Below are 25,961 nucleotides of genomic sequence, written 5' to 3' on the forward strand. Positions count from 1 at the left end.
CTCCACCCACCCACTCCCTGCTGGTGCCAGCAGGGCCTACTCATTCCACGTAAGCGCCGACGGGCAGATGCAGCCGGTGGCGTTCTCCGGGGACGCGCTGGCGGGCCCCGGCGTGCCACGGCGCGTGCGGCTCGTGAGCGCCCTGCCGCACGGCGAGGTGGTGTGCGCCGTCACCATCGGCAGCGCCGCACGCAGCGTCTTCACCGGCGGCAAGGGCTGCGTTAAAATCTGGGACGTGGCCCAGCAGCAGCAGCACCACGGGGGCAAGACAGCGCCCGTGTCGCAGCTCGACTGCCTGGTGCGCGCTCGCTCGCCCCGCCCGCGTGACCACTCGCCACTCACTCTCACACCCGCCCTGTTGCCACCCCCCCCCCCCCCCAATACCCACGTGCTGGCATTCGTATCCACCAACACGGCCGCATCACTGGTCCACCAGTCAACCGCTCCTGTCCTCGTGCCCCCTCGCTCGTCGTTGTAGCAGCTCACCCACTCCTCGCGCGCATGCCCTCATTCCCAACTCGCTACTGAGCTGCCCTCATTACCCGCTCACCACTACTACCCACAGCCCCATTCCAACTGACCGCTCACTGCCTCACTCGCTATAATCTTGGTCGAATTTGTGCTAATATGGGCCAAGTCAGTTACTAATCTTGGCCAAATCAGTTAGTAATCTGCGCCACATCCATCACTAATCTTGGCCAAATCGGTTAGCAATCTGGGCCAAATCAGTCACGAATATTGGCCAAATCATTCCCGAATCTGGTGCGAACGTGTCGCTAATCTGGACTGCGTCCGGTCCACGAACGCGATGCCTTTGCCGCCGCACAGAACCGCGACAACTACATCCGCTCGTGCAAGCTGCTGCCGGACGAGCGCACACTGATTGTGGGCGGCGAGGCGAGCACCATCTCCATCTGGGACCTGGCGGCGCCGACGCCGCGCATCAAGGCGGAGCTCACGTCGTCGGCGCCCGCGTGCTACGCGCTCGCCATCAGCCCCGACTCCAAGGTGTGCTTCTCCTGCTGCAGCGACGGCAACGTCGCCGTGTGGGACCTGCACAACCAGACGCTTGTCAGGTTCGTCTCACCGCTCCCACCGCCGCCCACCCGTGACCTCTGTCCCCCGCCCCGGCCCCGCAACCCCCCCGCCCCCCAACTCTGCCCACCCCCCTCTCGCGACCAGGACCACCCCTCCACCCCAACCCCACCCCCCTCCCCCACCTCGGTGTGTGGAACCTGCACAACCACACACTCGTCAGGTTTGTCCCACCGCTCCCACTTATGACTTCTAACCCCCGCGACCCCGCAACATGCATGCATACGTGGGCAATACGTATGCATATTGAACTTATTTCGCACCGCATGTAGCCAACCGCGCTAATCGGAAGTGTGGGGTGAGGGTAGGATTCACGGTCTAACTTGGTTCTAGTGCGACCACGCGTGTGACTCCTTCATCACCACCGGGTAAAACTAAACTATGAACTAAAATATTTTTATTTTTACTAGGTGAGGCCTACTGAGCTATGTAGCTCTTTTTGAGAAGAAAACCTGGCCACAAATAATAGCTCAACGAAGTGGCTTATCGCGTGGAAATTTATAGCGGCAGCCAAATACTCGAAATGAATTTAATTCCAAAATGTGGAGGGAAAAAACGTAGGATCCGAAGAAAAATCCACGCCACCGTGAGGAGAGAGAGATATACAAAATCCGAATATACAGCAGGCATCAGGGTTGGGATCGAACCCACGACCTCCTGTATACTAGGTGAGGGAGTTAACATCTCGCCACCACCGCGCTTGAGTCGCCCTGATTCAACCTGGTGTCCCATCGCCCGCAAAGGGAAACAACGAACCGTTTGAAGGCTCCTGGGTCTCGAGGTTGCGTTCCTTACGAACGTTCCTCCTCAATCCGTTTCGGGCTTTCCCGACTTTTGAAAAACCGGAAACCAAATTCTGAAAACGATCCTCACTCGTTTTGTTGTTGGGTCAGGCACCCCCCCCCCCCCCACCCCCATGGTGGTGATAGCTCTGTGCCAGAATCCTCATCACTATCCCCTCCCTACACACCAGCCGAAATGACCATCACGTCCGCACGGACACCCGTTGCCGCTTCCTCCGGCCCGTCCCCCGCAGGCAGTTCCAGGGCCACACGGATGGCGCCAGCTGCATCGACATCTCGCACGACGGCGCCAAGCTGTGGACGGGCGGCCTGGACAACACGGTGCGATCTTGGGACCTGCGTGAGGGACGGCAGCTGCAGCAGCACGACTTCACCTCGCAGGTGCGCCCGCAGGGCGGGGCAGGCAGGGGGGGGGTCGCCGTGGCAACCAGAGCCACTGTAACTGGGGGTAATTGTGGTAGGGACGGGGTGTGACCATCGTAACCGGCGTTACCTGGGACAACCAGGATAACTGGGGTGCACATGGTAACAGGAGTAACAGGAGTAATCAGGGTTACCATGTTAACCAGGGTAAATGGGACAATCGTAATGAGTGATAACTAGGGAAATCAGGGTAGCCACGGACAACAAGGGTAACTAGGGACAACTTGGGTAACCATGGACAAGGGTAACCAGGGTATCCAGGGGTAACCAAGACAGCCGGGGTAACGAGGGGCAACCGGGGCCATGGTCGACTGCCCACTCGCTCACTCGGTCATATTCACACTCACTTGGCTAATCGCTCATACGGCCACTCATTCGCCCACCCACCCACACACTCACTGGCCCGCTCGCTTACCCACTGATTCATCTACCCACTAACCTGCCCACTCCCTGGCCCACTCATTTGCTCACTCGCCCGTTTACTCATTCACTCACTCACCCATTTGCTCACCCATCACTTTAACCTTGGGGCATCACCCAGCCGGATGTTTGCTAATGTTTTAGCGGCAGAGTCGGTAAGTTTTCAGACGGCTGGCACAGCCGCTCCGCCCCGGTCAATCTCTCACGCCGGCACCGGCCGCCCCTTGGCAGATCTTCTCGCTGGGCTACTGCCCGACGGGCGAGTGGCTGGCCGTGGGCATGGAGAGCAGCAGCGTGGAGGTGCTGCACAACAGCAAGCCTGACAAGTACCAGCTGCACCTGCACGAGAGCTGCGTGCTGTCTCTCAAGTTCGCCCACTGCGGTGAGCGTCGTCGTCGCTGACATCGCTATCCCTGACTTCTTTCGTCTTTTTTGTTGTCTTGTTTACTTATTCGTCTCATCCAAGAATCGTCTATTTGGGATGAGAGCTAGAATTTGGCAAAAAAATTTTCAGCACCAAATATTGTTTGGTCGGGTTTTTTACGTGTGTGTAGTGACATACAAGACGTCCCTAGATGGCAGCCATAGTACCCAGTGATGGGGGTGCTGTCTGGGCATGGCCCTGGCAACGGTGAGAGAGCGCATGAGGATCTGGCCTTTGGATGAACTCGGGAGAACACGTGACCGGACGAGGTGGAAAGGGCTACCCCCCAAGGGAGGCGAGAGGGACACGTGATGGGGAACCAGAGCCCTCGAGAAGAATCTGGAATGGGGCGTGGCCAGGGGCAGAGCACCTGGCCACGACGAAGCGGATATAAGCCGGGACGGAGAAGCCGGCAGGGGCGCCATCGTTGGAGTGCTGTTGAAGAGAGATGGGACCCGCCCGCCAAGTCTTGGATCCTCGGTCTTCGGGCATGAGAGTAGTCATCAAGATCCGGGCAACGTGTTAGCTGCCCCGGCAGGTTATATAGTGCTCCCATGAGTGTTATGTAGCTATCCAGGGTGGTCACCACCCTTAGTCGTTATCCCGTTGAGTGTAGACTTACCTGTGTTGTTTTAGTGAATAAAACGTGTTGCCTCCATACTCAAAAGTGCGTCTCAATAGAACCCACTACATTTGGTTTCAGAAGTGGCTAACCATACTAAGTGATAGTTTTAGACTAGGAGAAAATGTTTACTCATAGACGACAACGCACGAAGACTTCGTCAGATGAAGAGGATGAAGAAGGGATCATGCCCCAGACAGCCCATGCTGTTGCAGCCCTAGAGAGTTCAAGTTCATTTATTAGGTATAGCCCTGTGAGCCATTCGGCTCTTGAATTGGGTGCAACCGCAACAAACAAAAAACTAAAACATGAACAAAAAACATCTTAAAGTGAATATGTGACTAAGTGCAAACAGAAAATCCAAGAAAGACAGCAAAATATTGCAGAAAAAAGAGAGAGTGAGGCGGTGCTGCCGGCGGAGCAGCGGCAAGAGTTTTACGCCGCAGCCTTGCCGCCGTCGGGGAGAGACTGCGGCAGTGTTGGTCTTTGAGCTGGGCCACGAGGAGCCGCCGCCAGAGACCGGAGCGCCGAAGCTGAGAGTGGTCGACGCCGGAGCCGCCATTTCCCACGCGCGGGAATCTTTAGACGAGCAGCCCACGTGCGTCACCGCCATTTTGGCGGTCGGGCAGGAAGATCTTCCCGCCATCTCTGAATCTCCACAACCGGCGACGATTGCGGTTCCACCTTTTCGGCGACGACTTCCATTCATCAAAGAGTTTATGGCGTCGGATGGCGACAGGGAAGCGTTCAGGAGGCGCTTCATGGCGAACTGTGAGTTGGCGGGTTGGACGGAGGTGGAGGCGCTCCCTGCGCTCCCCACCGCACTGGATGACAACGCCTTGGCGGCGTTCTACGCCATTCCATCCGCCGACAGGGACACGTTGCTGCGGGCCTTCATGCAGATGGCAGTGATTTTTTATCCATCATCCAACGTTCATCAGAAATTTGCCGCGCGGTCTCTAGGGGAATCCGAGACGCCTCTCGCGTTCCGCAGCGCTTTGCTATCATTGGCACAGGCGGCATTTCCAAGAATGGAACAGGACGGGTTGGACTCACTAGTGCTGGAGCACTTGCTGGCATTGGCTCAGGAACTTCATGTTGTTCTGCCAGTTACAGAGGACGTAAATTTATCTTCTATTTATATTGCACGATGCCTCCAAGCACATCTTAGTCTTCAACGCTGAGTGGGGGTGGCGGCGTGCACCGGTTCTTTCTTTGCTCTGGATGCACCCGAAGATGTGGAAGATTCTCAAGTATGCACGTCGAGCAACGATGACCGATGGAGGGTCGACGCGGGGCGACGAACAGGGCGAGACCAGCGGAGAGGGACCTTCTTTTGCCCAAGGAGCAGCCCCGTCATCTACCTCTCTGTGCGAGGAGGACTCCCTGGACCACCATCGTCCTCCACCCGGTCGTCCTCCTCTCTACCGGGCCCCCAGGCAAGTCGTGACGCCACCTCATTCATCTAATTCGAACGTCGGTGCGGGTTCGCGCGGTGTCGGCTCAGATCGGGTCAAAGAGCGTGGGCATCCGGGATTGCCGTGTAATACTTGGCCACATCGACCTCGTCAATGGTCGGAGTAGGCACATCAAGGTTGTCGCCGCGGCGGCAGGCTCATCGGCGAGTGTAGGAACAGTCCAAGGTTAAGAGTGCTCATCGACACCAGAGTGTCCGCTACTATTATCTCTGAGTTGATTTTTAACATCTTGCCCAAACACTCTTGCGTTCTTCAACCTGTCGCCGTTCCGTGTTTCACCGCGAACGGGGGGATCCCTAAGGATCACCGGTCAAATTACCATGACAGTATGTATCGGTATCGGTGACATCCAGTTGACCGGGCCGGTGCTAATTTCGAAATCCTAGGCCGTGCCCTGCCTACTGGTTCTTAGGAAAATTGCCCCTGAAAATCCTTATAGATCAGGGCTGCATCAAGTTGCCATCGGGCCGCCAATTGGCTTTTCTTTCTTCCCCAACTCGATTGCGCACAGCTAACGCCACAGTCTAGGCTGTGGCGAGTAAGACTGTAAAAATTCTACCCGGGGCGCAGATACTAGTGCCCCTGAAACTACGGAAGCAACTCGATCGTGAAACCTAAAACCGCGTTCTGGACACCGAGTGGCTTCTTTGAATTTAACCAGCTTCCGATGGGGCTCCACTCCACGCCAGCCACATTCCAGAGGCTTATGGAGCTGGTGTTGGCGGGGCTCCAGTGGGACTCCTGTTTGATTTACCTAGATGATAGTTTTTGGCCGTACGTTCAAAGAGAATTTGCAACGGTTGCGTGCAGTTTTGCTAAAGATGCGGGACGTGAACTTGAAATTTAAGCCGCAGAAATGCCACCTGCTCCAATGATCGGTGCGATACTTGGGATACATCGTCAGTGCGTCGGGGATAGCGATGGACCCGAAAAATACGGCGTGTGTGCGCACTTGGCCCACACCCAAGTCGGTGGGGGACGTGTGTAGCTTTATTGGATTCGCCTCTTACTATTGCCGTTTCTTGCCCGGGTTCACCACTACCGCGAAACCTCTTCACGCTCTGATGGCCAAGGGGCAAAAGTTTTGATGGGGGGCAGAGGAGGAGGCCGCTTTTGTCACGCTTAGGGACGGTCTTGTAAATGTACCTCCCCTTCGATATCCCGATTTTTCCATTCTGGACACAGACGCCAGCAACACTGGTATTGGCACCGTGTTGTCCCAGGTCGTGGAGGGCGTGGAGAGCGTCGTGGCCTACGGAAGCAGAGTGTTGTCGCCGGCCGAACAATGTTACTGTGTGACACACCGGTAGTTGTTGGCTATTGTGGTTTTTGTCCAACAATACCGCCCGTACCTCTATGGTCGGAGCTTTGAGGTATGCACTGACCATGCAACCTTCCAATATGCGCTGCGTGTCGATCAGCCGTCTGGCTAGCTCTCTCGATGGCTGGAAGTCCTTCAAGATTATTTGTTTGAAGTGTCACATCGAAAGGGTCTTCGTCATGTAAATGCCGATGCTTTGTCACGCTTGCCGCCGGGTATCGGGTGTGCATGTCTCATGGGCGCGGGGCGCTGTAAGCTGGCGGATGCGGGATTACCCCTGTCGTGGCGTTGGTGGACGCTCCACCCCCTGATGGTTCCGCCATGTCGGACGCGGGTGATACCACCCTGGGGTTGACCAGTGCAGAAAGGGGACGCCTCCAGGTGGAGGATTTCTCCTTGTTGAGGCTAAGGTGACGGGTCACAAACGCTGTTGAGGGTGTGGACCGACGTGGGGTGGTCCTGGTGATCCTGAAAGGGGGTCTGTTGATGCACTGGGACAGCGGGTTGCGTCACTACAATATTATGTCCTGAGGGGCAGAGTAATTTAGACGGTGCATGAATGGCTCATGCACCTTGGCGTGCAGAAAATGCTTGCGACCGTTAAGCTCGATTTCTTCTGGCCTGGCATGTCGGGGGATGTATACAACGTGCTGAAAGGGTGTGTGCAATGCGCACATCGGAAACCCCCTCCGGAATTGGGCTGTCCGCCATTGCAATCGATCTCTGTGTCCCACATAAACGAACTTGTTGCGCATGACGTCCTGGGACCGCTTCCAACCACACCGCGAGGTAATCAGTACTTATTGGTGGGGGTTGAATATTTTTCTCACTGGCCGATGGCTTGGCTGCTTCTAAACCAGTTAGCTACGGCTGTTACTGAGGCATTCTTTAATGGATATGTACTGGATAAGGGGGCTTCGGATCGCCTCCTGACGGATCAGGGCAAAACATTTTCGTCCAAATTACTGAAGGAAATGTGCGATCTGTTGGGCACCAAAAAGGTTCACATGTCGCCCTATCACTCCCAGACTGACGGGATGGTGGAAAGTCTAAACAGGACCCTGACGTCTATTTTGAGTCAGCAGGTTGACGGATCACAATGTGATTGGGACTTGCATGTCCCAGGGGTTCTCGCAGCCTATCGAATGGCTCCTCACGCTTCCACCGGCTTTTCGCCATTTTTTTTTATGTAGGGAGGGAACAGGATCCTCCGATTGTTGTTCAGCTTGAGACGGGATGGTCTAAGTCGAAGAGTAATATGTCTGACCCGATGCGCCTTAACCTTCAGCATGTGTCGGAAGCACGGGAAGTTTCCAGAGAGAATTCGGCCTTACAACAATCGGGAAATGAGAGGTTAAGGGGGCTACGTGTGCAGGGGACAGAGTGGACCCCGGGGGACAGAGCCTGGTTGCACTGTCCTCAGGCACCGGTGGGTACGTCCCCAAAGTTATACAAGCCATGGCGAGGCCCGGTCGATGTGATACAAGCTAACAGGCCACAATGTGTGCAGATTCAGTTCGGTCGTCGACGCTGGTTCGTAAACCTGTCATGCCTAAAACCATTTGTTGTGCCTCGCGCGTTCCCTTCATCTTCACCTTTCAAGTGTCAAGTGTCTAGTGTGTCCAACGAGCTGGGGTGGGCATCCGCTGAGGTTGTGCCTCAGGAAAGTTCTGTGATTCCACCCCCAGGATCAAAGCACCTGATGCCCTTGCCGTCGCCGATTGCGCCGGCCACGGACGGACCACCAAGGGGGAAGCAACCATCGCCCACTCGTCCTCCTGCTGCCGTCATTTATTCCCAGGAGGGGCCGCGCCCATTAGGCCATTCTTCACTTTCCCCCGGGCCCTCCAAGGAGCTCAAGCCCATGTCACTTGGGGGCCCGGCAACGGGAACTCGTTCAAAGACTAACCGGTTCAAATTACTTTCCTCCACTGTGTTGTTTCCCCTGCACCGCCTGCTTTTTGCCATACTCACGAGTCAGGGGATTCATTGGCTGAACCTGCTTCTTCGTGTGCTCATGGGTGTTGCCACATATGCGGGCATAGGGTCATGCTGGAAGTGGGAGGGGGTGTGAACCGGGCCTTGTATATTGCTAACTTTCCCTTGCTTTGTTGTTATTCGGCTTTGTGATTATTGTGTGTACTGTGGTTATTTATTGTTGTTCGCTCGTCGGTTGTTCTTAATTGTTGTTGGGAGGCACACTCTTATCTTTTTGCAGATGGTGACAGCTGGGACGGCTGTATTTTACGAAGGGGGGGGTGATGTAGGGACATACTAGACGTCACTAGAGGGTAGCCATAGTACCCAGTGACGGGGGTGCTGTAGGGGCATGGCCCTGGCAACGGTGACAGAGTGCCTGAGGACGTGGCCTTTGGATGAACTTGGGTGGACAAGTGACCGGATGAGGTGGAAGGGGGTACCCCCCAAGGGGGGCGAGAAGGACACGTGATGGGAAACCAGAGCCCTCGAGAAGAATCTGGAATGGGGTATGGCCAGGAGCAGAGCCCGGCCAGGGGCAGAGCCCAGCCACGCCGGAGCGGATATAAGCGGGACGGAGAAGCCGGCAGGGGCGCCGTGAGTGTCATGTAGCTATCCAGGGTGGTCACCACCCTTAGTCATTATCCCGTTGAGTGTAGACTTGCCTGTGTTGTGTTAGTAAATAAAATGTGTTGCCTCCATACTCAAGAGTGCGTCTCAATAAAACCCACTACATGTGTACAATCTTTGGGGTGTGGGATGACTTGGCCGAGACCATCAACCTCATCACAGTTAAGAACCCACTTTAATTACGGTGCCTGGATTTGAAATCAGGATCTCAACGCTCTGACTTCTCAACCACCCGACCGCCCCCCCTCCCTCACCAGGGAAGTGGTTCTTGACCACTGGGAAGGACAACATGCTGAACGCGTGGAGGACCCCGTACGGAGCCAGCATCTTCCAGGTGACGACGCAGTGCCCATACCGCCCCCTCACCCTTACCGTCCCCTCGCCTGTGCCGCACCCTCGCCCATGCTGCCCCTCACCCATGCCTCCTCCTCGCCCGTGCCCCCCCCCTCGCCGGTGCCCCCCCTCGCCCGTGCCCCCCCCTCGCCTATGCCCCCCCCCTCGCCCGTGTCACCCCCTCGTCCGTGCCTCCCCCTCACCCATGACCCCCCCCTCGCCCGTGCTCCCCCTCCCCCGTGCCCCCCCTCCCCCGTGCCCCCCCCCCCTCGCCCATGCTCCCCCTCGCCCGTGCCCCCCCCCTCGCCCGCGCCCCCCCCCTCGCCCGTGCCCCCCCTCCCCCGTGCCCCTCCCTCCCCCATATAGCCTCACCATACTTTTGGGGCAAGTGCTGTTAGCAAAAACCTAAAAAGGCCAGCAGGGCACACGAAGGGGTGGGTGATCGGCACCACACACGTCCGCCTTTGTCTCCCTAGTGGTGATATTTACACACCACGCCAGCTATTAATTTAAGGCTGAGTCGACCTATGGGAGGGTCACGACCGTTTCATTTATTTGTGACTGTTATTGGTCGTGAGCGGGAACTAAACTTGGGTCACCTGGTTACCGCACACACAAATAAAATCACACCCACCCACTGCTTATTTTCACTGGCCACCTCACCAACCTTCTCATTCAACCACCGAACCACCCGCCTGCATCTCCACCTTTCCACCTGTCCATCTGTCCTTCTGTCCAGCACACCCCGACACCAGTCCAGACCCGAGCCTCTCACCGCCGTCATTGTCGTCGTTTTCGTTTCAGTCCAAGGAAACATCGTCCGTGCTGAGCTGCGACATCTCCCTGGATGACAAGTACATCGTGACGGGCTCTGGGGACAAGAAGGCCACCCTGTACGAGGTCATCTACTGAGACGGATTAGGGACAGCCTCCTGCTTGCCTGCTACAGCTGCCCTCCCGGCCCTCCCGGCCCTCCGGGTCTCCCCGCCCTTCCCAGCCAACCGGCTGTCCGGCACGCTCCTCCTCACCGTGTGGGGAGGGCGTCGGCGAACAGGACCAGAGCTGCCCCCCCCCCGACTCGTCGGCAGCCGCTGCAGCTTGCGGTAGTTCCCGCACGGTGTAAAGGCTGGAGCTGGGAGATGTCCGCTGCCTCTGTATCTCCCCCCAACACTCACCTGTTGTCTGCTTCTCGCCCACGGAGCGATCGCGACCCGTGGCTGCCCGCGACGCTGGATCAGGGGTCGGCCCGACTCGTCGTCACCGGACATCACGCGATGCTAAAACCGCGATGCGCTCTGCCGACCACCCAGCACACCCCTCCGCTACACCCACCTCTCCCTTCTCACCCGGTGCCCCCGCTCTCGAGCGACGTCTCCACCTCCCACAGTCGATTCTCACGCCCCTCTTGATTACCGAGCCCCCAAGACGAAGAAGGCGGTTGCCTACCCAAACCCGCGGTGGCGGAGGAAGAGGAGGGACAGTGACAGGACCACGCCAGGCTCCGCCCTCGTACTCCTGTACCCTGCCGGCCATGGCCGGCTCAACCGGAGGCACCGTCGGGACTTTTCCTGCCATTGGCTCTGCCAAGGAACGCGTTTGCCGTGTCCACCGTCCCAACGGAATCCGTCCGTGCAGGTCGGCGAGCCGGAGTGGCCGATACAACTTTCTAAACGCCATCTCCCCTGGACGCCGGCTGCCCCGGGCGAGGTCTCGGCACCGTGGCGGCCTTGTGGCAGGTTTTTTGTGGCGGGTTGGAGGTCGGTTGTCTTGGCTCGAGAGTCTTTGTGGCCCGTGTGGTGGTGGCCATTTTTTATCCTTTTAACTCGACTTTTAAAACAAATGTTGTCGTTTGATCTGCGCGTGCCGTTTTGTATGATTGATAGTGTGAACCGTGATTGCCCAAACTTTTCGTCCGTTGTTTATTGTTTTTGGAGCCGGTTTTTATGTAAAAACAAAATGTACATAAACACGCTGGAATAAGCTCACGCGCGTGCGCGTGTCTGTGTGGTCTGGAGGGAGCAGTGGCGCAGTGGTTAGTGCCAGTGCGTTAGCAACCTGGCGACCCGGGTTTGATTCCCGCTCATGACCACCAACAACGTTGACGCTCAATCTGAACGGGTCCTCGGCCTCCGTTAAGGCCGACTCAGCCTTGAGTGAGTACGTACTTGGTGCGGTTTGTAAACATCGCCACTGGGGAAACAAGGCGGCTGCGCGTGGTGCTGTCCACCCACCTCTCCACGTGTGTTACGTTGGCGAGATGTTAACTCCCTCGCCTAGTTTACAGGTTGGTCATGGGTTCGATCCCAACCGTCACGCCTGCTGTATATTTTGAGTTTGCATGTTCTCCCCATTTTGTCACGTGGATTTGTTTCCGGGATTTTCCCTCGACATTTAGTAACATGCGTTTAGAGTATTTGGCTGCTATACATATTTCAAGATAAGCCACTTTAGTGGCCAGGTCGCTTCTGAAAAAGAGCCACATAGCTCAGTGGGCCTTAGCTGGTGGAAAAATATATAGTTTAGTTTCCAGTTTAGTGTCCGGCCTTCGTACGCGCTACTCGCGACCAGCACTTGCCCCGTAATATCTGTTAAGGCTAAAGGAGCGGGGCCAGGAGAGGGTTCTTTGTCTTTGTTGTGCTCCCCTTACTAATTGGCTATGTCGGGTGGTGGTGGGTTCATGACACATTTACGCGATCTGACCCAAATAAAAACCTTTATTATGGATACGAAGGGACTGCTTTGGCAATAGACTGGGGACATCGCTATTTGCGGAGCCGGGAAGTGTGTCTCGCTGTGCTCGTGTGGTTCGGCACGTGAGCAGCAAGCAGTGCCCGAGGCATCCTCACAGAGACAGACTCACAGAGACAGACTCACAGAGACAGACTCACAGAGACAGACTCACAGAGACTCACTCACAGAGACAGACAGACTCACAGAGACAGACTCAAAGAGACTGACAGACTCACAGAGATGGAGAACCACCGCTTACCTAAGATTGTGCTGTATGGGGAACTGTCCTCTGGCCATCGCGACATAGGGGCACCACGAAAGCGATACAAAGACTCCCTGAAGAAGTCCCTCACTGCTTTCTGCATCGATCACCGTCAGTGGGCAACACAAGCAGCTGATCGCAACTCCTGGCAGCACACAGTCCGCCAGGCCACCTCCTTCTTCGAAGATACTTGCAGGGCCCGTATGGAGGACAGCACCCATCCCAGATCAGACCTATACTTGCAGCCGTTGTGGCAGGACCTGCTTGTCCCGCAGAGGCCTCGTCAGCCACCAGCGTGCCTGCTGAAGACGTGGATGTCCTTCCTAGATCTTCGTTCGCGAAGCCAAGCCATGAGTGATTAAACTCTACACACAAAGAAGCACGTGAGCATCCTTGAGCTGTACCCATCATCACGGTGTCTCTCCGTCCTGGCCACCGGAGGAGAAACAAGTGCAACGCCCCCCGTGTGGAGCGATGCCACTAATGGACGGTGGTGCAGAGACCACGTGGCCGGGAAGAGGAAGAGAGCCCCCCCCCCCCACTTGCCCCCCCCCCACCTGTCCATCCCCCCCCCCCCCCACCTGTTCCCCCCCCCCTACCTGTCCCCCCCCACCTGTTCCCCCCCCCACCTGTCCCCCCCCCCCCACCTGTCCCCCCCCCCCCCCCCACATGACGTGCCAAATATCTCTGGCACGCCTCGTGACGGGTACTGCAAGATCCGAGCTGCATTGGCTTCCGGTTGCCGAACGAATGCCTAATAAGGTTACACTCATTACACACAAAGTGCTTGCCACAAATGAAACAAAATACCTTGCTGAACTCATCAAGGAGCGTCAACCATCACGCGAAATCCATCCGCGCAATGGCTGTTAGCTAACCATCGAACAAAGACGGTGGTAACCGCATTGCGCCCCATGGTGGAGCCAGGATTTTCAGGTAGGGGGGGGAAACCTCTCCAGCAATGAAAAATGATAGAGGAGTTGTTAGTAAGTAATGAGTTGTTAGTAAGTAAGGAGTTGTTAGTAAGTAAGGAGTTGTTAGTAAGGAGTTGTTAGTAAGGAGTTGTTAGTAAGTGAGGAGTTGTTAGTAAGTAAGGAGTTGTTAGTGAGTAAGGAGTTGTTAGTGAGTAAGGAGTTGTTAGTAAGGAGTTGTTAGTAAGTAAGGAGTTGTTAGTAAGGAGTTGTTAGTAAGTAAGGAGTTGTTAGTGAGTAAGGGTTGTTAGTAAGTAAGGAGTTGTTAGTAAGTAAGGAGTTGTTAGTGAGTAAGGAGTTGTTAGTGAGTAAGGAGTTGTTGGTGAGTGAGGAGTTGTTAGTAAGTAAGGAGTTGTTAGTAAGTAAGGAGTTGTTGGTGAGTGAGGAGTTGCTGGTGAGTGAGGAGTTGTTAGTGAGTAAGGAGTTGTTAGTGAGTGAGGAGTTGTTAGTGAGTAAGGAGTTGTTGGTGAGTAAGGAGTTGTTGGTGAGTGAGGAGTTGTTAGTAAGTAAGGAGTTGTTAGTAAGTAAGGAGTTGTTGGTGAGTGAGGAGTTGTTAGTAAGTAAGGAGTTGTTAGTGAGTAAGGAGTTGTTGGTGAGTGAGGAGTTGTTAGTGAGTGAGGAGTTGTTAGTGAGTAAGGAGTTGTTAGTAAGTCAGGAGTTGTTAGTAAGCAAGGAGTTAGTAAGTAAGGAGTTGTTAGTAAGTAAGGAGTTGTTAGTAAGTAAAGAGTTGTTAGTAAGTAAGGAGTTGTTAGTAAGTAAGGAGTTAGTAAGTAAAGAGTTGTTAGTAAGTAAGGAGTTGTCAGTAAGCAAGGAGTTAGTAAGTAAGGAGTTGTTAGTAAGGAGTTGTTAGTAAGTAAAGAGTTGCTAGTAAGTAAGGAGTTGTTAGTAAGTAAAGAGTTGTTAGTAAGTAAGGAGTTGTTAGTAAGTAAGGAGCTGTTAGTAAGTAAGGAGTTGTTAGTAAGTAAGGAGTTGTTAGTGAGTGAGGAGTTGTTAGTAAGTAAGGAGTTGTTAGTAAATAAGGAGTTGTTAGTGAGTAAGGAGTTGTTAGTAAGTAAGGAGTTGTTAGTGAGTAAGGAGTTGTTAGTAAGTAAGGAGTTGTTAGTAAGCAAGGAGTTGTTAGTAAGTAAAGAGTTGTTAGTAAGTAAGGAGTTGTTAGTAAGTAAAGAGTTGTTAGTAAGTAAGGAGTTGTTAGTAAGTAAGGAGTTAGTAAGTAAAGAGTTGTTAGTAAGTAAGGAGTTGTTAGTAAGCAAGGAGTTAGTAAGTAAGGAGTTGTTAGTAAGGGGTTGTTAGTAAGTAAAGAGTTGCTAGTAAGTAAGGAGTTGTTAGTAAGTAAAGAGTTGTTAGTAAGTAAGGAGTTCTTAGTAAGTAAGGAGCTGTTAGTAAGTAAGGAGTTGTTAGTAAGTAAGGAGTTGTTAGTGAGTGAGGAGTTGTTAGTAAGTAAGGAGTTGTTAGTAAATAAGGAGTTGTTAGTGAGTAAGGAGTTGTTAGTAAGTAAGGAGTTGTTAGTGAGTAAGGAGTTGTTAGTAAGTAAGGAGTTGTTAGTGAGTAAGGAGTTGTTAGTGAGTGAGGAGTTGTTAGTAAGTAAGGAGTTGTTAGTGAGTAAGGAGTTGTTAGTAAGTAAGGAGTTGTTAGTAAGTAAGGAGTTGTTGGTGAGTAAGGAGTTGTTGGTAAATAAAAAGTTGTTAGTAAATAAGGAGTTGTTAGTAAGTAAGGAGTTGTTAGTGAGTAAGGAGTTGTTAGTGAGTAAGGAGTTGTTAGTAAATAATGAGTTGTTAGTAAGTAAGGAGTTTTTAGTAAGTAAGGAGTTGTTAGTGCAGTAAGGAGTTGTTAGTAAGTAAGGAGTTGTTAGTACATAAGGAGTTGTTAGTAAGTAAGGAGTTGTTGGTAAATAAAAAGTTGTTAGTAAATAAGGAGTTGTTAGTAAGTAAGGAGTTGTTAGTAAGTAAGGAGTTATTAGTGAGTAAGGAGTTGTTAGTAAATAAGGAGTTGTTAGTAAATAAGGAGTTGTTAGTAAGTAAGGAGTTGTTAGTGAGTAAGGAGTTGTTAGTAAGTAAGGAGTTGTTAGTAAGTAAGGAGTTGTTGGTGAGTAAGGAGTTGTTGGTAAATAAAAAGTTGTTAGTAAATAAGGAGTTGTTAGTAAGTAAGGAGTTGTTAGTGAGTAAGGAGTTGTTAGTAAATAAGGAGTTGTTAGTAAGTAAGGAGTTGTTAGTAAAGGAGTTGTTAGTAAGTAGGGAGTTGTTAGTAAATAAGGAGTTGCTTAGTGAGTAAGGAGTTGTTAGTAAGTAAGGAGTTGTTAGTAAGTAAGGAGTTGTTAGTAAGGAGTTGTTAGTAAGTAAGGAGTTGTTAGTAAGTAAGGAGTTATTAGTAAGTAGTTGTTAGTAAGTAAGGAGTTAGTAAGTAAGGAGTTGTTAGTAAGTAAGGAGTTGTTAGTAAGGAGTTGTTTGTAAGTAAGGAGTTGTTAGTAAGTAAGGAGTTGTTAGTAAGTAAGGAGTTATTAGTAAGTAGTTGTTAGTAAGTAAGGAGTTAGTAAGTAAGGAGTTGTTAGTAAGTAAGGAGTTGTTAGTAAGGAGTTGCTTGTAAGTAAGGAGTTGTTAGTAAGGAGTTGTTAGTAAGTAAGGAGTTGTTAGTAAGTAAGGAGTTGTTAGTAAGGAGTTGTTAGTAAGTAAGGAGTTGTTAGTAAGGAGTTAGTAAATAAGGAGTTGTTAGTGAGTAAGGAGTTGTTAGTAAGTAAGGACTTGTCCCTTGATTTTTATTCGACGTGTGTGCGGCGATGGCGCAGCCATCGATCGAGGGTCGAATTCGAACCGCGTCGTGTGATCGGCATCGCGCTCGCTGAAGGTGAATTCCTTCAGGGAAGTCGTGTACTGTATACGCAACCGCTTTGCCATTACTTAGTGCCAATTATTGGCTCAGATTGTCCTATCATCTCACAGAGTCTCTGGCACATAATAATATGCTACACAGTGGCAGTGGGGGTCGCAAAATGCCGATTTATTACTAATAAACCCCAATGATCCGATCGAAATTAGGGATTTCGATCGGATCATTGGGGGGGGGGGGGGGGGCACGTGCCACCCCAGCCCCACTGGCTCCGCCAGTGATTGCGCCCTTTCAGAGCGCTCTTCCTTCCGATGTTAGAAAGCCATTGGAGCTACGCACTTTTAAATAATCGAGATTGGCAAACTCATTTCTTTAGAGCTGATTTTTCTGTTTAGTTGTCCTTCCCCCGCACCTCCGATTCGGACGGCTGGCTGCGTATGGTGTGAAATAAGTTCATGACTTTGCAGCACGAGGAGATATCTCTATTTCAAGAGTCGCAATGCACTGTGGTGGTGGTGGTGGTCGTGGATACGAGATGGTGGTCCTTAACCAACCCCAGGGTGAGAGTCAAGCAAAAATGAATTCTTCAAATTATCATTGAGACATTGATGCCCATCCCCTGTTTACAGATTACAAGGCAGTGTTTGAAACTCCACATTCCTATGGTGGGGCAAATGTTGGGGTGAGTGCTGTTAACGAGCGCATATGAAGGCCGGCATGGCACACGAGTGGGTGGGGTCGCCAACACCACGCCCGGCCGCCTTTGTCTCTCCAGTGCTGATATTTAAACACCACACCGGGTACTCATTGAGGCTGAGCCGACCTATGGGGAGGCCCAGCACCGGTTCAAAAATTCACTACCGTTATGGGTCGTGAGCGGGGAGAGAACTCGGGTGGCCGGGTTCGTAAGCGCAGTGCACTAAGCACTACTCAGACGTTCCCCACAACCGGCCAGAACAAAGACAAATATCCCCCGTATAGCCTTCAGAGACTGTTAGGGCAAGTGCTGTTAGTAAACGCCTATGCAGGCGGGCACGGCACATGAGGAGGTGGATGACCAGCACCAAACAAAGACAAATATCTCCGTATAGCCTGTACCAGACTGCTGGGACAAATGCTGTTAGCGAGCATCACGCCCGGCCACACACACTCCCTGAGTGTGGCGCTACTGTGAGGAGAGCTGCGAGAGTTTTGGGTTGTGCCCCCCCCCCCCACCCCCAGTTATAATTTCACGGCTCATCGCGGCTTGGAGGGATGGCTGGAATTGAGCGGATTCTCACCCCAGCGGAGACGACGTTTCAGGCCGCGCGTGGGAGTTCTCATCCGGGGCCGGGAAGCAGGCAAAACGAGGTGGTCGCCATCCGGCAGCCGGGAATTGTTCCCTGGGAAGCCAGACCCGCGGGCTGGGCCATCGCAGCACTGGCCCAGCTGAAATCTCAGCTTCAATCAGCCGGCAAATGATTTCACTCCGACTGAATGAATAACGGGCCAGGATTGTTTTTTTCCGATTGAAAATGTATAAATAAATAAAATTATAAACCATAATCCGGGTCACCTGGTGAACCGGTACAACCCTTGCAACAGAGGAGAACAATTCTTGCCATGCTGTTAATTTGTAAGTGGCTGTCATTATTAAACATGTGTAAAGTTTGTATTTCCTTTGTTTTTCTTGTATCCCAAACGCTGTCTCTGCCGCGTGTTCCTCCCGTATTAATTTTACGTGCAGTTTAAAAATGTTCTTTACATAATAATATAAAAATCCCATTTTAAAAAACCCGATTATATGCTGGAAGGATTTAGCTGCACGCGGCTGCCTGTAATCCAGTGACCTGTTGACGCCAGCTCACCGCCTGGCTTCATAGCTCATCGGATTCCTCCAGAATGAATAAAGATTCCGATTCTGGTCGTCGATGGTTCCTCCTTGCATCCCCGCCTCGTTCTCTTGTACTATTACTACTGTTTTGTATTCCACCAGGTAAGGCCCACTGAGCTATGTGGCTCTTTTTCAGAAGCGGCCTGGCCACAAATGATAGCTCAACGAAGATGGCTTATCATGTGTAAATTTATAGCAGCCAAATACTCTAATCAGGTTGATTCTAAATGTAGGGGGGGACCCGGAGGACGCCATCACGGGGAGAGACATGCAAACTCAAAATTTGGAGGCGTCAGGGTCGGAATCAAACCCACGACCTCCTGTATACCAGGCGAGGTAGTTGACATCTCCGAGCCACCGTGGCGCCCTCTCTCTTAAAGAGCGGGCGAATATTGTGCAGCGGCGGCGTGTTACAAGTTGACATTATGCTATTTTTGAGGTTTGCTTTTCTTCAATCGCCCTCTCGTCAGTAAAATGTTTCGTTTAATTTTTATGTAAACCCAAAAGTTGTCAGCTGATCATAAAAAGCGGAAGGCATCCGTATGTCTCTTTCAATACACAGTGAAGCATTTGTCATCATATACTGCACCCCCAGTGCAATGATTAGCACACTCAATGGAAACAAATCACCTTTGGTTATTGTTTGTGTGCAAATCCATTCTCTTACGGTATTTATCGGTGATATAGAATAATTCCCGTGATATTAAATCGAGGGCGCTATTCTTTTTTACCCTCACAAAGCTACAAACCATCAATTAATTACTTCTGAATTAAGCTTGCTCGTTGTCTCGTTATCACTAATGGACTCATTGATCGCGGAGAGCCAGATTGATTAAAGAGTTAATTCCCGATCAGATGTCCCTTCAGCCGAGCTGCCGCGTGTGAGCAGAGCAAAAGGCGCGCCTCGGTAGATTCCACTTTCAGGGTCAGAGTTCGGATCAGGGTTAGGGTCATGGATAGGGTCAGGGTTAAGGGCATGGTTAGGGTCAGGGCTAAGGGCATGGTTAGGGTCAGGGCTAAGGGCAGGGTTAGGGTCAGGGCTAAGGGCATGGTTAGGGTCAGGACTAAGGGCATGGTTAGGGTCAGGGCTAAGGGCATGGTTAGGGTCAGGGCTAAGGGCATGGTTAGGGTCAGGGCTAAGGGCATGGTTAGGGTCAGGGCTAAGGGCATGGTTAGGGTCAGGGCTAAGGGCATGGTAAGGGTCAGCTTTGATGGTTCGGGTCAGGAGTGGTAAAGAGAGAAAGTCGCGAGATTCACATCGAGATCATTTTCACCATTTTGCCGAATCCATGATAATGACGCCTGTGACAGCAATGATGACGATGATGTTGTTAATTGATGGTGGTGGTGATGGTGCTGATGATGGAAGGCGACCCTGATGATACCGCAACACTGCAGGCCGGTAACGTTGTGGTATCATCATGATTGTGGTTGCTATGCTTTGTTTACTCAAGAAGCCTCACATTGAGTCTCAAGATTCTTTGTCCTGCTAAGTTTTTACAGGAGGAGGCCAACATTTATTTGCGTCCTTTCATGAAATATTCCGGCTCATGGCCAACAACAATGACGATTATTTGAACCGGTCCGGGGCCTCCCCTTGGTCGACTCAGACTCAAATGAGTACCTGGTGCGGTGTGTAAACATCGCCACTGGGGAGACAAAGGCGACCGGGTGTGGTGTTGGCCACACACCTCCTCGTGTGCAGTGCCGGCCTTCATAGGTGCTCGCTAACAGCACTTGCCCCAAAAGTCTGTGAAGGCTATACGAGGGGATCTTTGTCTTTGTGTATGCTTGTACATGTGTGCGCGTGTGCGTGCATGCATGCGTGCGTGCGCGCGAGGTGTCCCCTTTGACAGATGCCCCCTCTGCTCTCATTACCCCAGCCCTGGAGAAAGGGAATTCATCAGAGCGGAGAGAGGGAAGAGAGAGAGAGAGATGGAGGAGCGAGGAGTTGAGCGTCACGGCTGCCACTGAGAGACAGGACAGAGAGGGGCCCCAATGCCGCCACTCCACTCCCTAATTCATAATTAAGCAATCCGTGACATTTATGGGATTTCGAAATAACATAAAAAGCTTGCAGCCTTAAAATGAATCGCTGTAATATTAAGTGGTTTTGGCGACGCACTTTAAATGTGCACGAGTTTTGTGTTAAAAGCGTCGCGCGTCTGTGGTGGGGGGCGCTGACGGTGCCCCCCCCATCCCGCCCCCCCCCCCCCCACCTTCCATTGCTCTTGGGACGCCGCTTTCGGGATGTTGCCGTGACGAGAGGAAACATCTGAAAAAATCCGCGCGTCTCCAGCGCCTCGACAGATCCTCTGGCTCCGCCTGTGTCCGGCGGAGCCCCTTAGTTGCATAAGGTTTTCGCGGTTCGCACCCGGGCAGGCCACCCTGGTAAATGCCGCGGGTGTATGCATGCAGAAATACTATGCGACGCCTGCTTCAGAGTGGATGTTAAAGATCGCGTTACGTCATTCCAAAAAAAGTAGTCCGTTGTGTGCCCAAATTTTCTATGCTGGAATTAGTTTTTCTACGCAAATTACTCAATTAAGTAATTCAGTTTACTTCCGCATATAAAAGAGAATATACGAATGGCAGTGATCAAACATCCAAATCCAGGACCCTCCTGGAAAAAAATATTAAGGCTCAGTTAAGCTTTCCTGGGTAAATACATTAACGTAATTATTTTCATCATGACGGCACTCGATATAAGCCACGATTCATGACTCATCCCTGTGTAATCCACCAACTCAACCTCGGAGTCGCTCGGTTGAACGCGTGCGTCATCATTCAGCTTCATTTTAGTGAAATCCATGGCTGAGGGGTGCGAAATTAGCAATACTAATTGACGGTCAGATCCAAGGTTTCAAGTTTATTTTATTTAACCAGGTGAGACCTCAAGGCACGAGGATGAATCTCAGTTATTAGAGTGACCTGGGAGGGGCATCTGTGCGCCTGTAGGGAGCGTTGTTTGTCGTGTGTGTAATCCCAATTGAGTAATTTGCGGTGTAATTTTGGAATTTGGCAAATTTAGGCCCTGATCCCGGCACACAACGGGCCCTCTCTCGCGGATGACTTAGCGGCGACATTTCAATCCACTGTGAACCACCGGGCGTGTTGTTTTATTGCAGTTATTTCACTCGCAGTGATAAATCAGGGTGGCTGTTGGATTCGAACTGGGAAATTCTGCAACCATCGGCGACCGTGCCCAGCCCAGCCTATGTCACCGACCAAAGGTGGTGGAATAACGTGGCGGGGGGGCAGTTGCACCCCTTCTACCCTTCTACAGCCATTGCCAAGAATTGTATCGAGCTTTATTCACATTCTTAATTCCCCCCCCGCCGTGCCGAAATCGATCGCCCTAATTGTGACCGCCGGTGCAGCTTTATCAGAGCAGCGGCAACCCCGGTGCCTCCGAGGGGCCACGGGACTCAGCTCGGGACTGACTCATCCGCCCACCGACCACAGCGACGGCACCGGGTGGGGGGGAACAAAATAAATTACCGGCTGACCGCAGAGTGATGCGCGCTCATGAATTAGTAAATCGCAATCTCGGCGTTTTTAATGGAATGATGGGGGGGGGGGTGTAATTCATGAACATAGAACATGGGCCTCTCAAGCGCCGCTCCACATCCCTTCCCGCCCCCACTCCCCCCCCGCTGCCTGGCGCGTGCTGATTAAAATGTAAATTAGCTGCTTTATGGGATGGAGATGGCGGTGGTTGGTGGTGGTCGTGTTCCATGGGACTCGAGATTCAACGTCTTCCCAGGAAGAGGCTCCTCAAAATGAGCGCATATGATGATGGCAGACGTTTACCCATTTGCAGGCCGGTGCTGCGCGCACCTTGTGCCACGTAGGGTCAGTTGACCCTGTGGGTCCCCAGGCCACATCGCCATGTAGGGACATTGAATGGATGAGACGAGGTGTCTCGTTAGAGGCTTTGAGATGCAATCTCTCATCCTTGTGTTTGTGATGCCGTGGTCTCATCCCGTTTTCACGTGGGGTCGTGGGTTCACCACCCGAGTGCCACGTACTGGGATGTCTAAGCAGCTGTGGGGTCAGAGAAGCGAGCCGGGCAGGCCGGCGTCCAGTGCGTGTCCCTCCTCCCCCTGCCGCTTCTGGATCGCGTAGGGGGGGGGGTACTGAGGGGGGTCACAGCATCAATTACGCGCGTCTGCGGCCTCGTTAAGTCAGCAATTAGAGGAGGGGGCACCCTCTCCCAGCGGATGATGCCCCCCCCCCTCCCTCCTCACCGACCCCACCGTGTCCAAGCACCCCATCTCGTTAATGTATCACCTCCAGCACGCGAAATCGCCAAATAAGTTTATAAATAAGCAGGCGGGCGGGCTAGCTGGCGGGCGAGCAAGCGGGTGGGCGATCGGGTGCCCTTTACGATATTCTCACCGAGTCGCGTTCATTTCAGGTGTTTTGAGCCGCGCAATCCGCGCGCGCGGCTAAAACAAGCGCCGACACGCGCGCTCCGTGCAGGCAGACAGCGGAATCAGTCCTGGCGCGACAAATGACGCCCGAGCCGTCAAGAGTGTTCTTCACGTCCGGGCCGCTTGAACAGAGAACGCTTGGCAGGCCTTTGGCCAATTTTAGAGCCCAAATTTTGCACGGTTAATGATCTTGGCTGGCCCTGGCCAGGACGAATGATCGATCGTTATGGCTGATTAGTGATGTTTTTAAAAGGGCCCCCCTCTGTCTGGGAAGTGCCTTGGCAGGTGGGGCGATGGCAATTTTGGCTGACCCGGCTCTATGTCCCAACTGCGTCGGAGTGCTGAGGAATAATCCCCACCGTGCAAATCTGTGTGTGTTGAACTTCTTTCGCAGTGTACGTAACCAACCATGCTCATCGGAGGTGCGGGGGAAAGACAACAAACTAAACAATGTATGTGTATGTTGAACTTCTTTCGCACCGTACGTAGGTGCGCGACGACCTTGGGAATGTCACGGACACACACGCGCACACACAGCATGCACGGACACATGGCACAATACTTCGCCCGAACGCCTTTGTCTCCCCAGAGCTGATGCTTGCACACTGCATCAGGTGCTCATTTCAGTCGATTCAGGGGAGGTCCAGGACCGGTTCAGTTAATCGTCACTGGTGTTGACCGTGAGCGGGTTTCTAATTCAGATTTCCAGGGTTCGTAGAGCTCCCCACACCAACTCAAGACCAAGACAAAAATCCCCCGTACAGCCTTACCATACTGTTGGGGCAAGTGCTATTAGCGACCACCTATGAAGGCCGGAACGGTACACGAGGGGGTTAGTGGCCAGCACCACGCCCGACCGCCTTTGTCTCCCCAGTGGCGATATTTACACACCGCACCAGGTACTAATTTTAGGCTGAGTCGACCTAGGGGACCGGTTCAGATAATCGTCACTTGTGTTGGCCGTGAGCTGGAATCGAACTCGGATCACCGGGTTCGTATTGCAGCGTAGCGCTAACCGCTACACTACCGCTCCTCACCACACGCACATACATTCACATACACGCGCGCGCGCGAGCACGTGCTAACGCACATGCTTAAGGGCAAGTCAGTTGGACAGATGAGGCCATTACCTCTAATGAGGCTGTCAGGTGCTTTACGAAAACAGAATGTACGACGCCGTAAAGACAAAGAAATAATAAAAGCGAAAAATGAGTGCATTTGAATTCTCGCTAACTCCCGTTCGATAACGCATTATTTAGGGTCGCACTGCCGCGGACGCTGCAACTCATAAGTCAACGTCACGGCACGGGAGCGGGCGAGCGAATGGACGGGCGGGTGGGTACGTGGGTGGACGGGCGGGTGGGTGGGTGGGTGGACGAGCGTGTGGGTAGACGAGCGGGTGGGTGGACGAGTGTGTGGACGAGTGGACGGGCGGGCGAATGGACGGGCGGTTTGGTGGGTGGACGAGCGGGTGGGTGGACGAGTGGGCGGGCGTGCATTGGGACCATAGCGTGGGAGGCAGGCTCCGCGGCGGTCCATCCCACCCCAAGCTCAGAGCTGAGCACCTCGCGGAGTCGTGAGGCTGTGCAGCTCACCAGCTGTAGGAGCGGGGAGACCGTGGGCAGAGCTGCGAATCAAAAGTCCAAAGGTCTCGCTCCGCAAAACGAACACAGGGGAGGGGGGGCATTGCGCGTCTAACTGTGATGGCCTTGAACCACTGGTTGAAATTCCACGTCACTATGGCAGAAACCAGCGTTTTCGTCAAGTCAACCACTGCCAAATTCCCACAAAGCGGGACTTGTGTTTATCGTGGAGGGATGGTCGACACGAACCGAGTGGAGCCCCCACCGAGATGAAAACTTAGACGTGATGGATGATTGAAGCTTTCTTCTAATTCATATCATTGTGCTCGTTCACAGAGGAAAGCCTCTCCGAGTCTCAAAACTCTGTTTCAACAAGGTCCTGATGAGATGTTGTAGTCATGTACAACGTTCACATATGTCATCCCAAATGATCACTTGGCAGATATTCTCCAATGGGAGGTTGTCGGCATGGGGCAGGGGTCAGGCAGCACGCGGGCAGCAGCAGCAGCTGGAGCCACTGCCAGGCCTGGGCACCTCCACGTGTTGCCCCTTTCTGTGCTTGCCAGGGCTCGTAGCGCTCCCCACAACCACTCAAGACAAAGGCCCCCCGTATAGCCTTAACAGACTGTTTGGGGAAAGTGCTGTTAGCGAGCACCTATGAAGGCCAGAACGGTACACGAGGGGATGAATTGCCAGCACCGCGCCCGACCGCCTTTGTCTCTCCAATGGTCATATTTACACACTGCACCAGTTATTAATTTGCCGCGTAGTGCCTTGAATGAGCAGCGTTGGTCGAATGAACGTGGAGGAGTGTGCAGGGGCCCCGCTGATCAGTCGTCGTCGTTGTTGTTGTTAATCGTCGCCGTCATTAATCAACAAATCGTCATCGTCTTCGTCATTGACAACAACGAGGTTCGCAACATGGCTCTCGTCGCGCGACCTCCGTGCGAGCGCCGCGACTCCGGACGACTTCGCTGCGGCACGGCCCGGCGACGTCTTTTACGGCGGAGAGGCACGGCGGCGGAGAGGGGGAGATTGCATTGAATGTAAACCCAAGCACGCGCCATGATTTGCACTGCCTCCCGCTCGGAGCACATCTCCCCCCCCCCCCCCCCCCCCATATACAGCGCTGGCAGCAATAACCCACGCGTCTAGAGCACAGCCTGCGGGCAATGAGACTGCGAGTGGAGATTTACATCCTCGCAGCGGCCAGAGGAACCTGACCGCCCGGGCGGTGCAGTCGAAGTCAATGCAGCCGTGATTGAAACGGCTCCGTAACCCTCCAGCATCGATACAATAAAAATAAATAAAAACCCACTATTGATTTGGCTCCGCGCATTAAACACCGAGCGGACCCGCCTGCAACTCACGGTGGAAATTGCGATTGTGACGGATCGTTAAATGGATGGTTTGGGGTTTTTTTGCGGGGGGGGGAGGTGTTGATTTTTATTTTGAGTGGGGAGAGGGGGGGAGCAGTTGGTGGGCTTTGGGTGACGGATGCACGGCGCCCGTTAGCCGATGATGAATGCGAGCGCTGCTGTGTGGTGGTGGTGGTGACGGTGGTGGTGCACGAGCTTATTTCGGTGTCAAGATCGGCCTCTATAGAGAAGGCTCGTGAAGGACGCTGCTGCTACTCGGCAGTTGGAAGCAGTCGCCCTCCAGCAACAACGGAGGTCAGGGGAGCGACGCTCACAACAACGAGCAGAGCGCCGGGCAGCTAAAATGCAGAAAGTTGGCACATTAGGGGGTTACAGCAAGTG

At 53.0% G+C, this 25,961-nt stretch overlaps 1 protein-coding gene across 4 annotated transcripts in view; it reads left to right on the top strand.

The window, feature by feature from the left end:
- Positions 1–11,508, top strand: part of LOC133354065 (transducin-like enhancer protein 4) — a 49,482-nt gene extending 37,974 nt beyond the window's left edge. For all 4 annotated transcript variants that reach the window (XM_061570617.1, XM_061570616.1, XM_061570618.1 and 1 more), the window contains 6 exons: positions 34–298; positions 829–1,076; positions 2,132–2,279; positions 2,973–3,123; positions 9,451–9,527; positions 10,331–11,508. In XM_061570617.1, the coding sequence (XP_061426601.1) occupies positions 34–298; positions 829–1,076; positions 2,132–2,279; positions 2,973–3,123; positions 9,451–9,527; positions 10,331–10,438 (997 nt within the window). In that variant the 3' untranslated portion in view covers positions 10,439–11,508. The remainder of the gene's footprint in view (positions 1–33; positions 299–828; positions 1,077–2,131; positions 2,280–2,972; positions 3,124–9,450; positions 9,528–10,330) is intronic.
- Positions 11,509–25,961: the final 14,453 nt, after the last annotated feature.

This window comes from Lethenteron reissneri, chromosome 46 (assembly GCF_015708825.2).
Source record: "Lethenteron reissneri isolate LAM-NWPU_2019-01 chromosome 46, ASM1570882v1, whole genome shotgun sequence".
In the NCBI taxonomy this organism is placed as follows: domain Eukaryota; kingdom Metazoa; phylum Chordata; class Hyperoartia; order Petromyzontiformes; family Petromyzontidae; genus Lethenteron; species Lethenteron reissneri.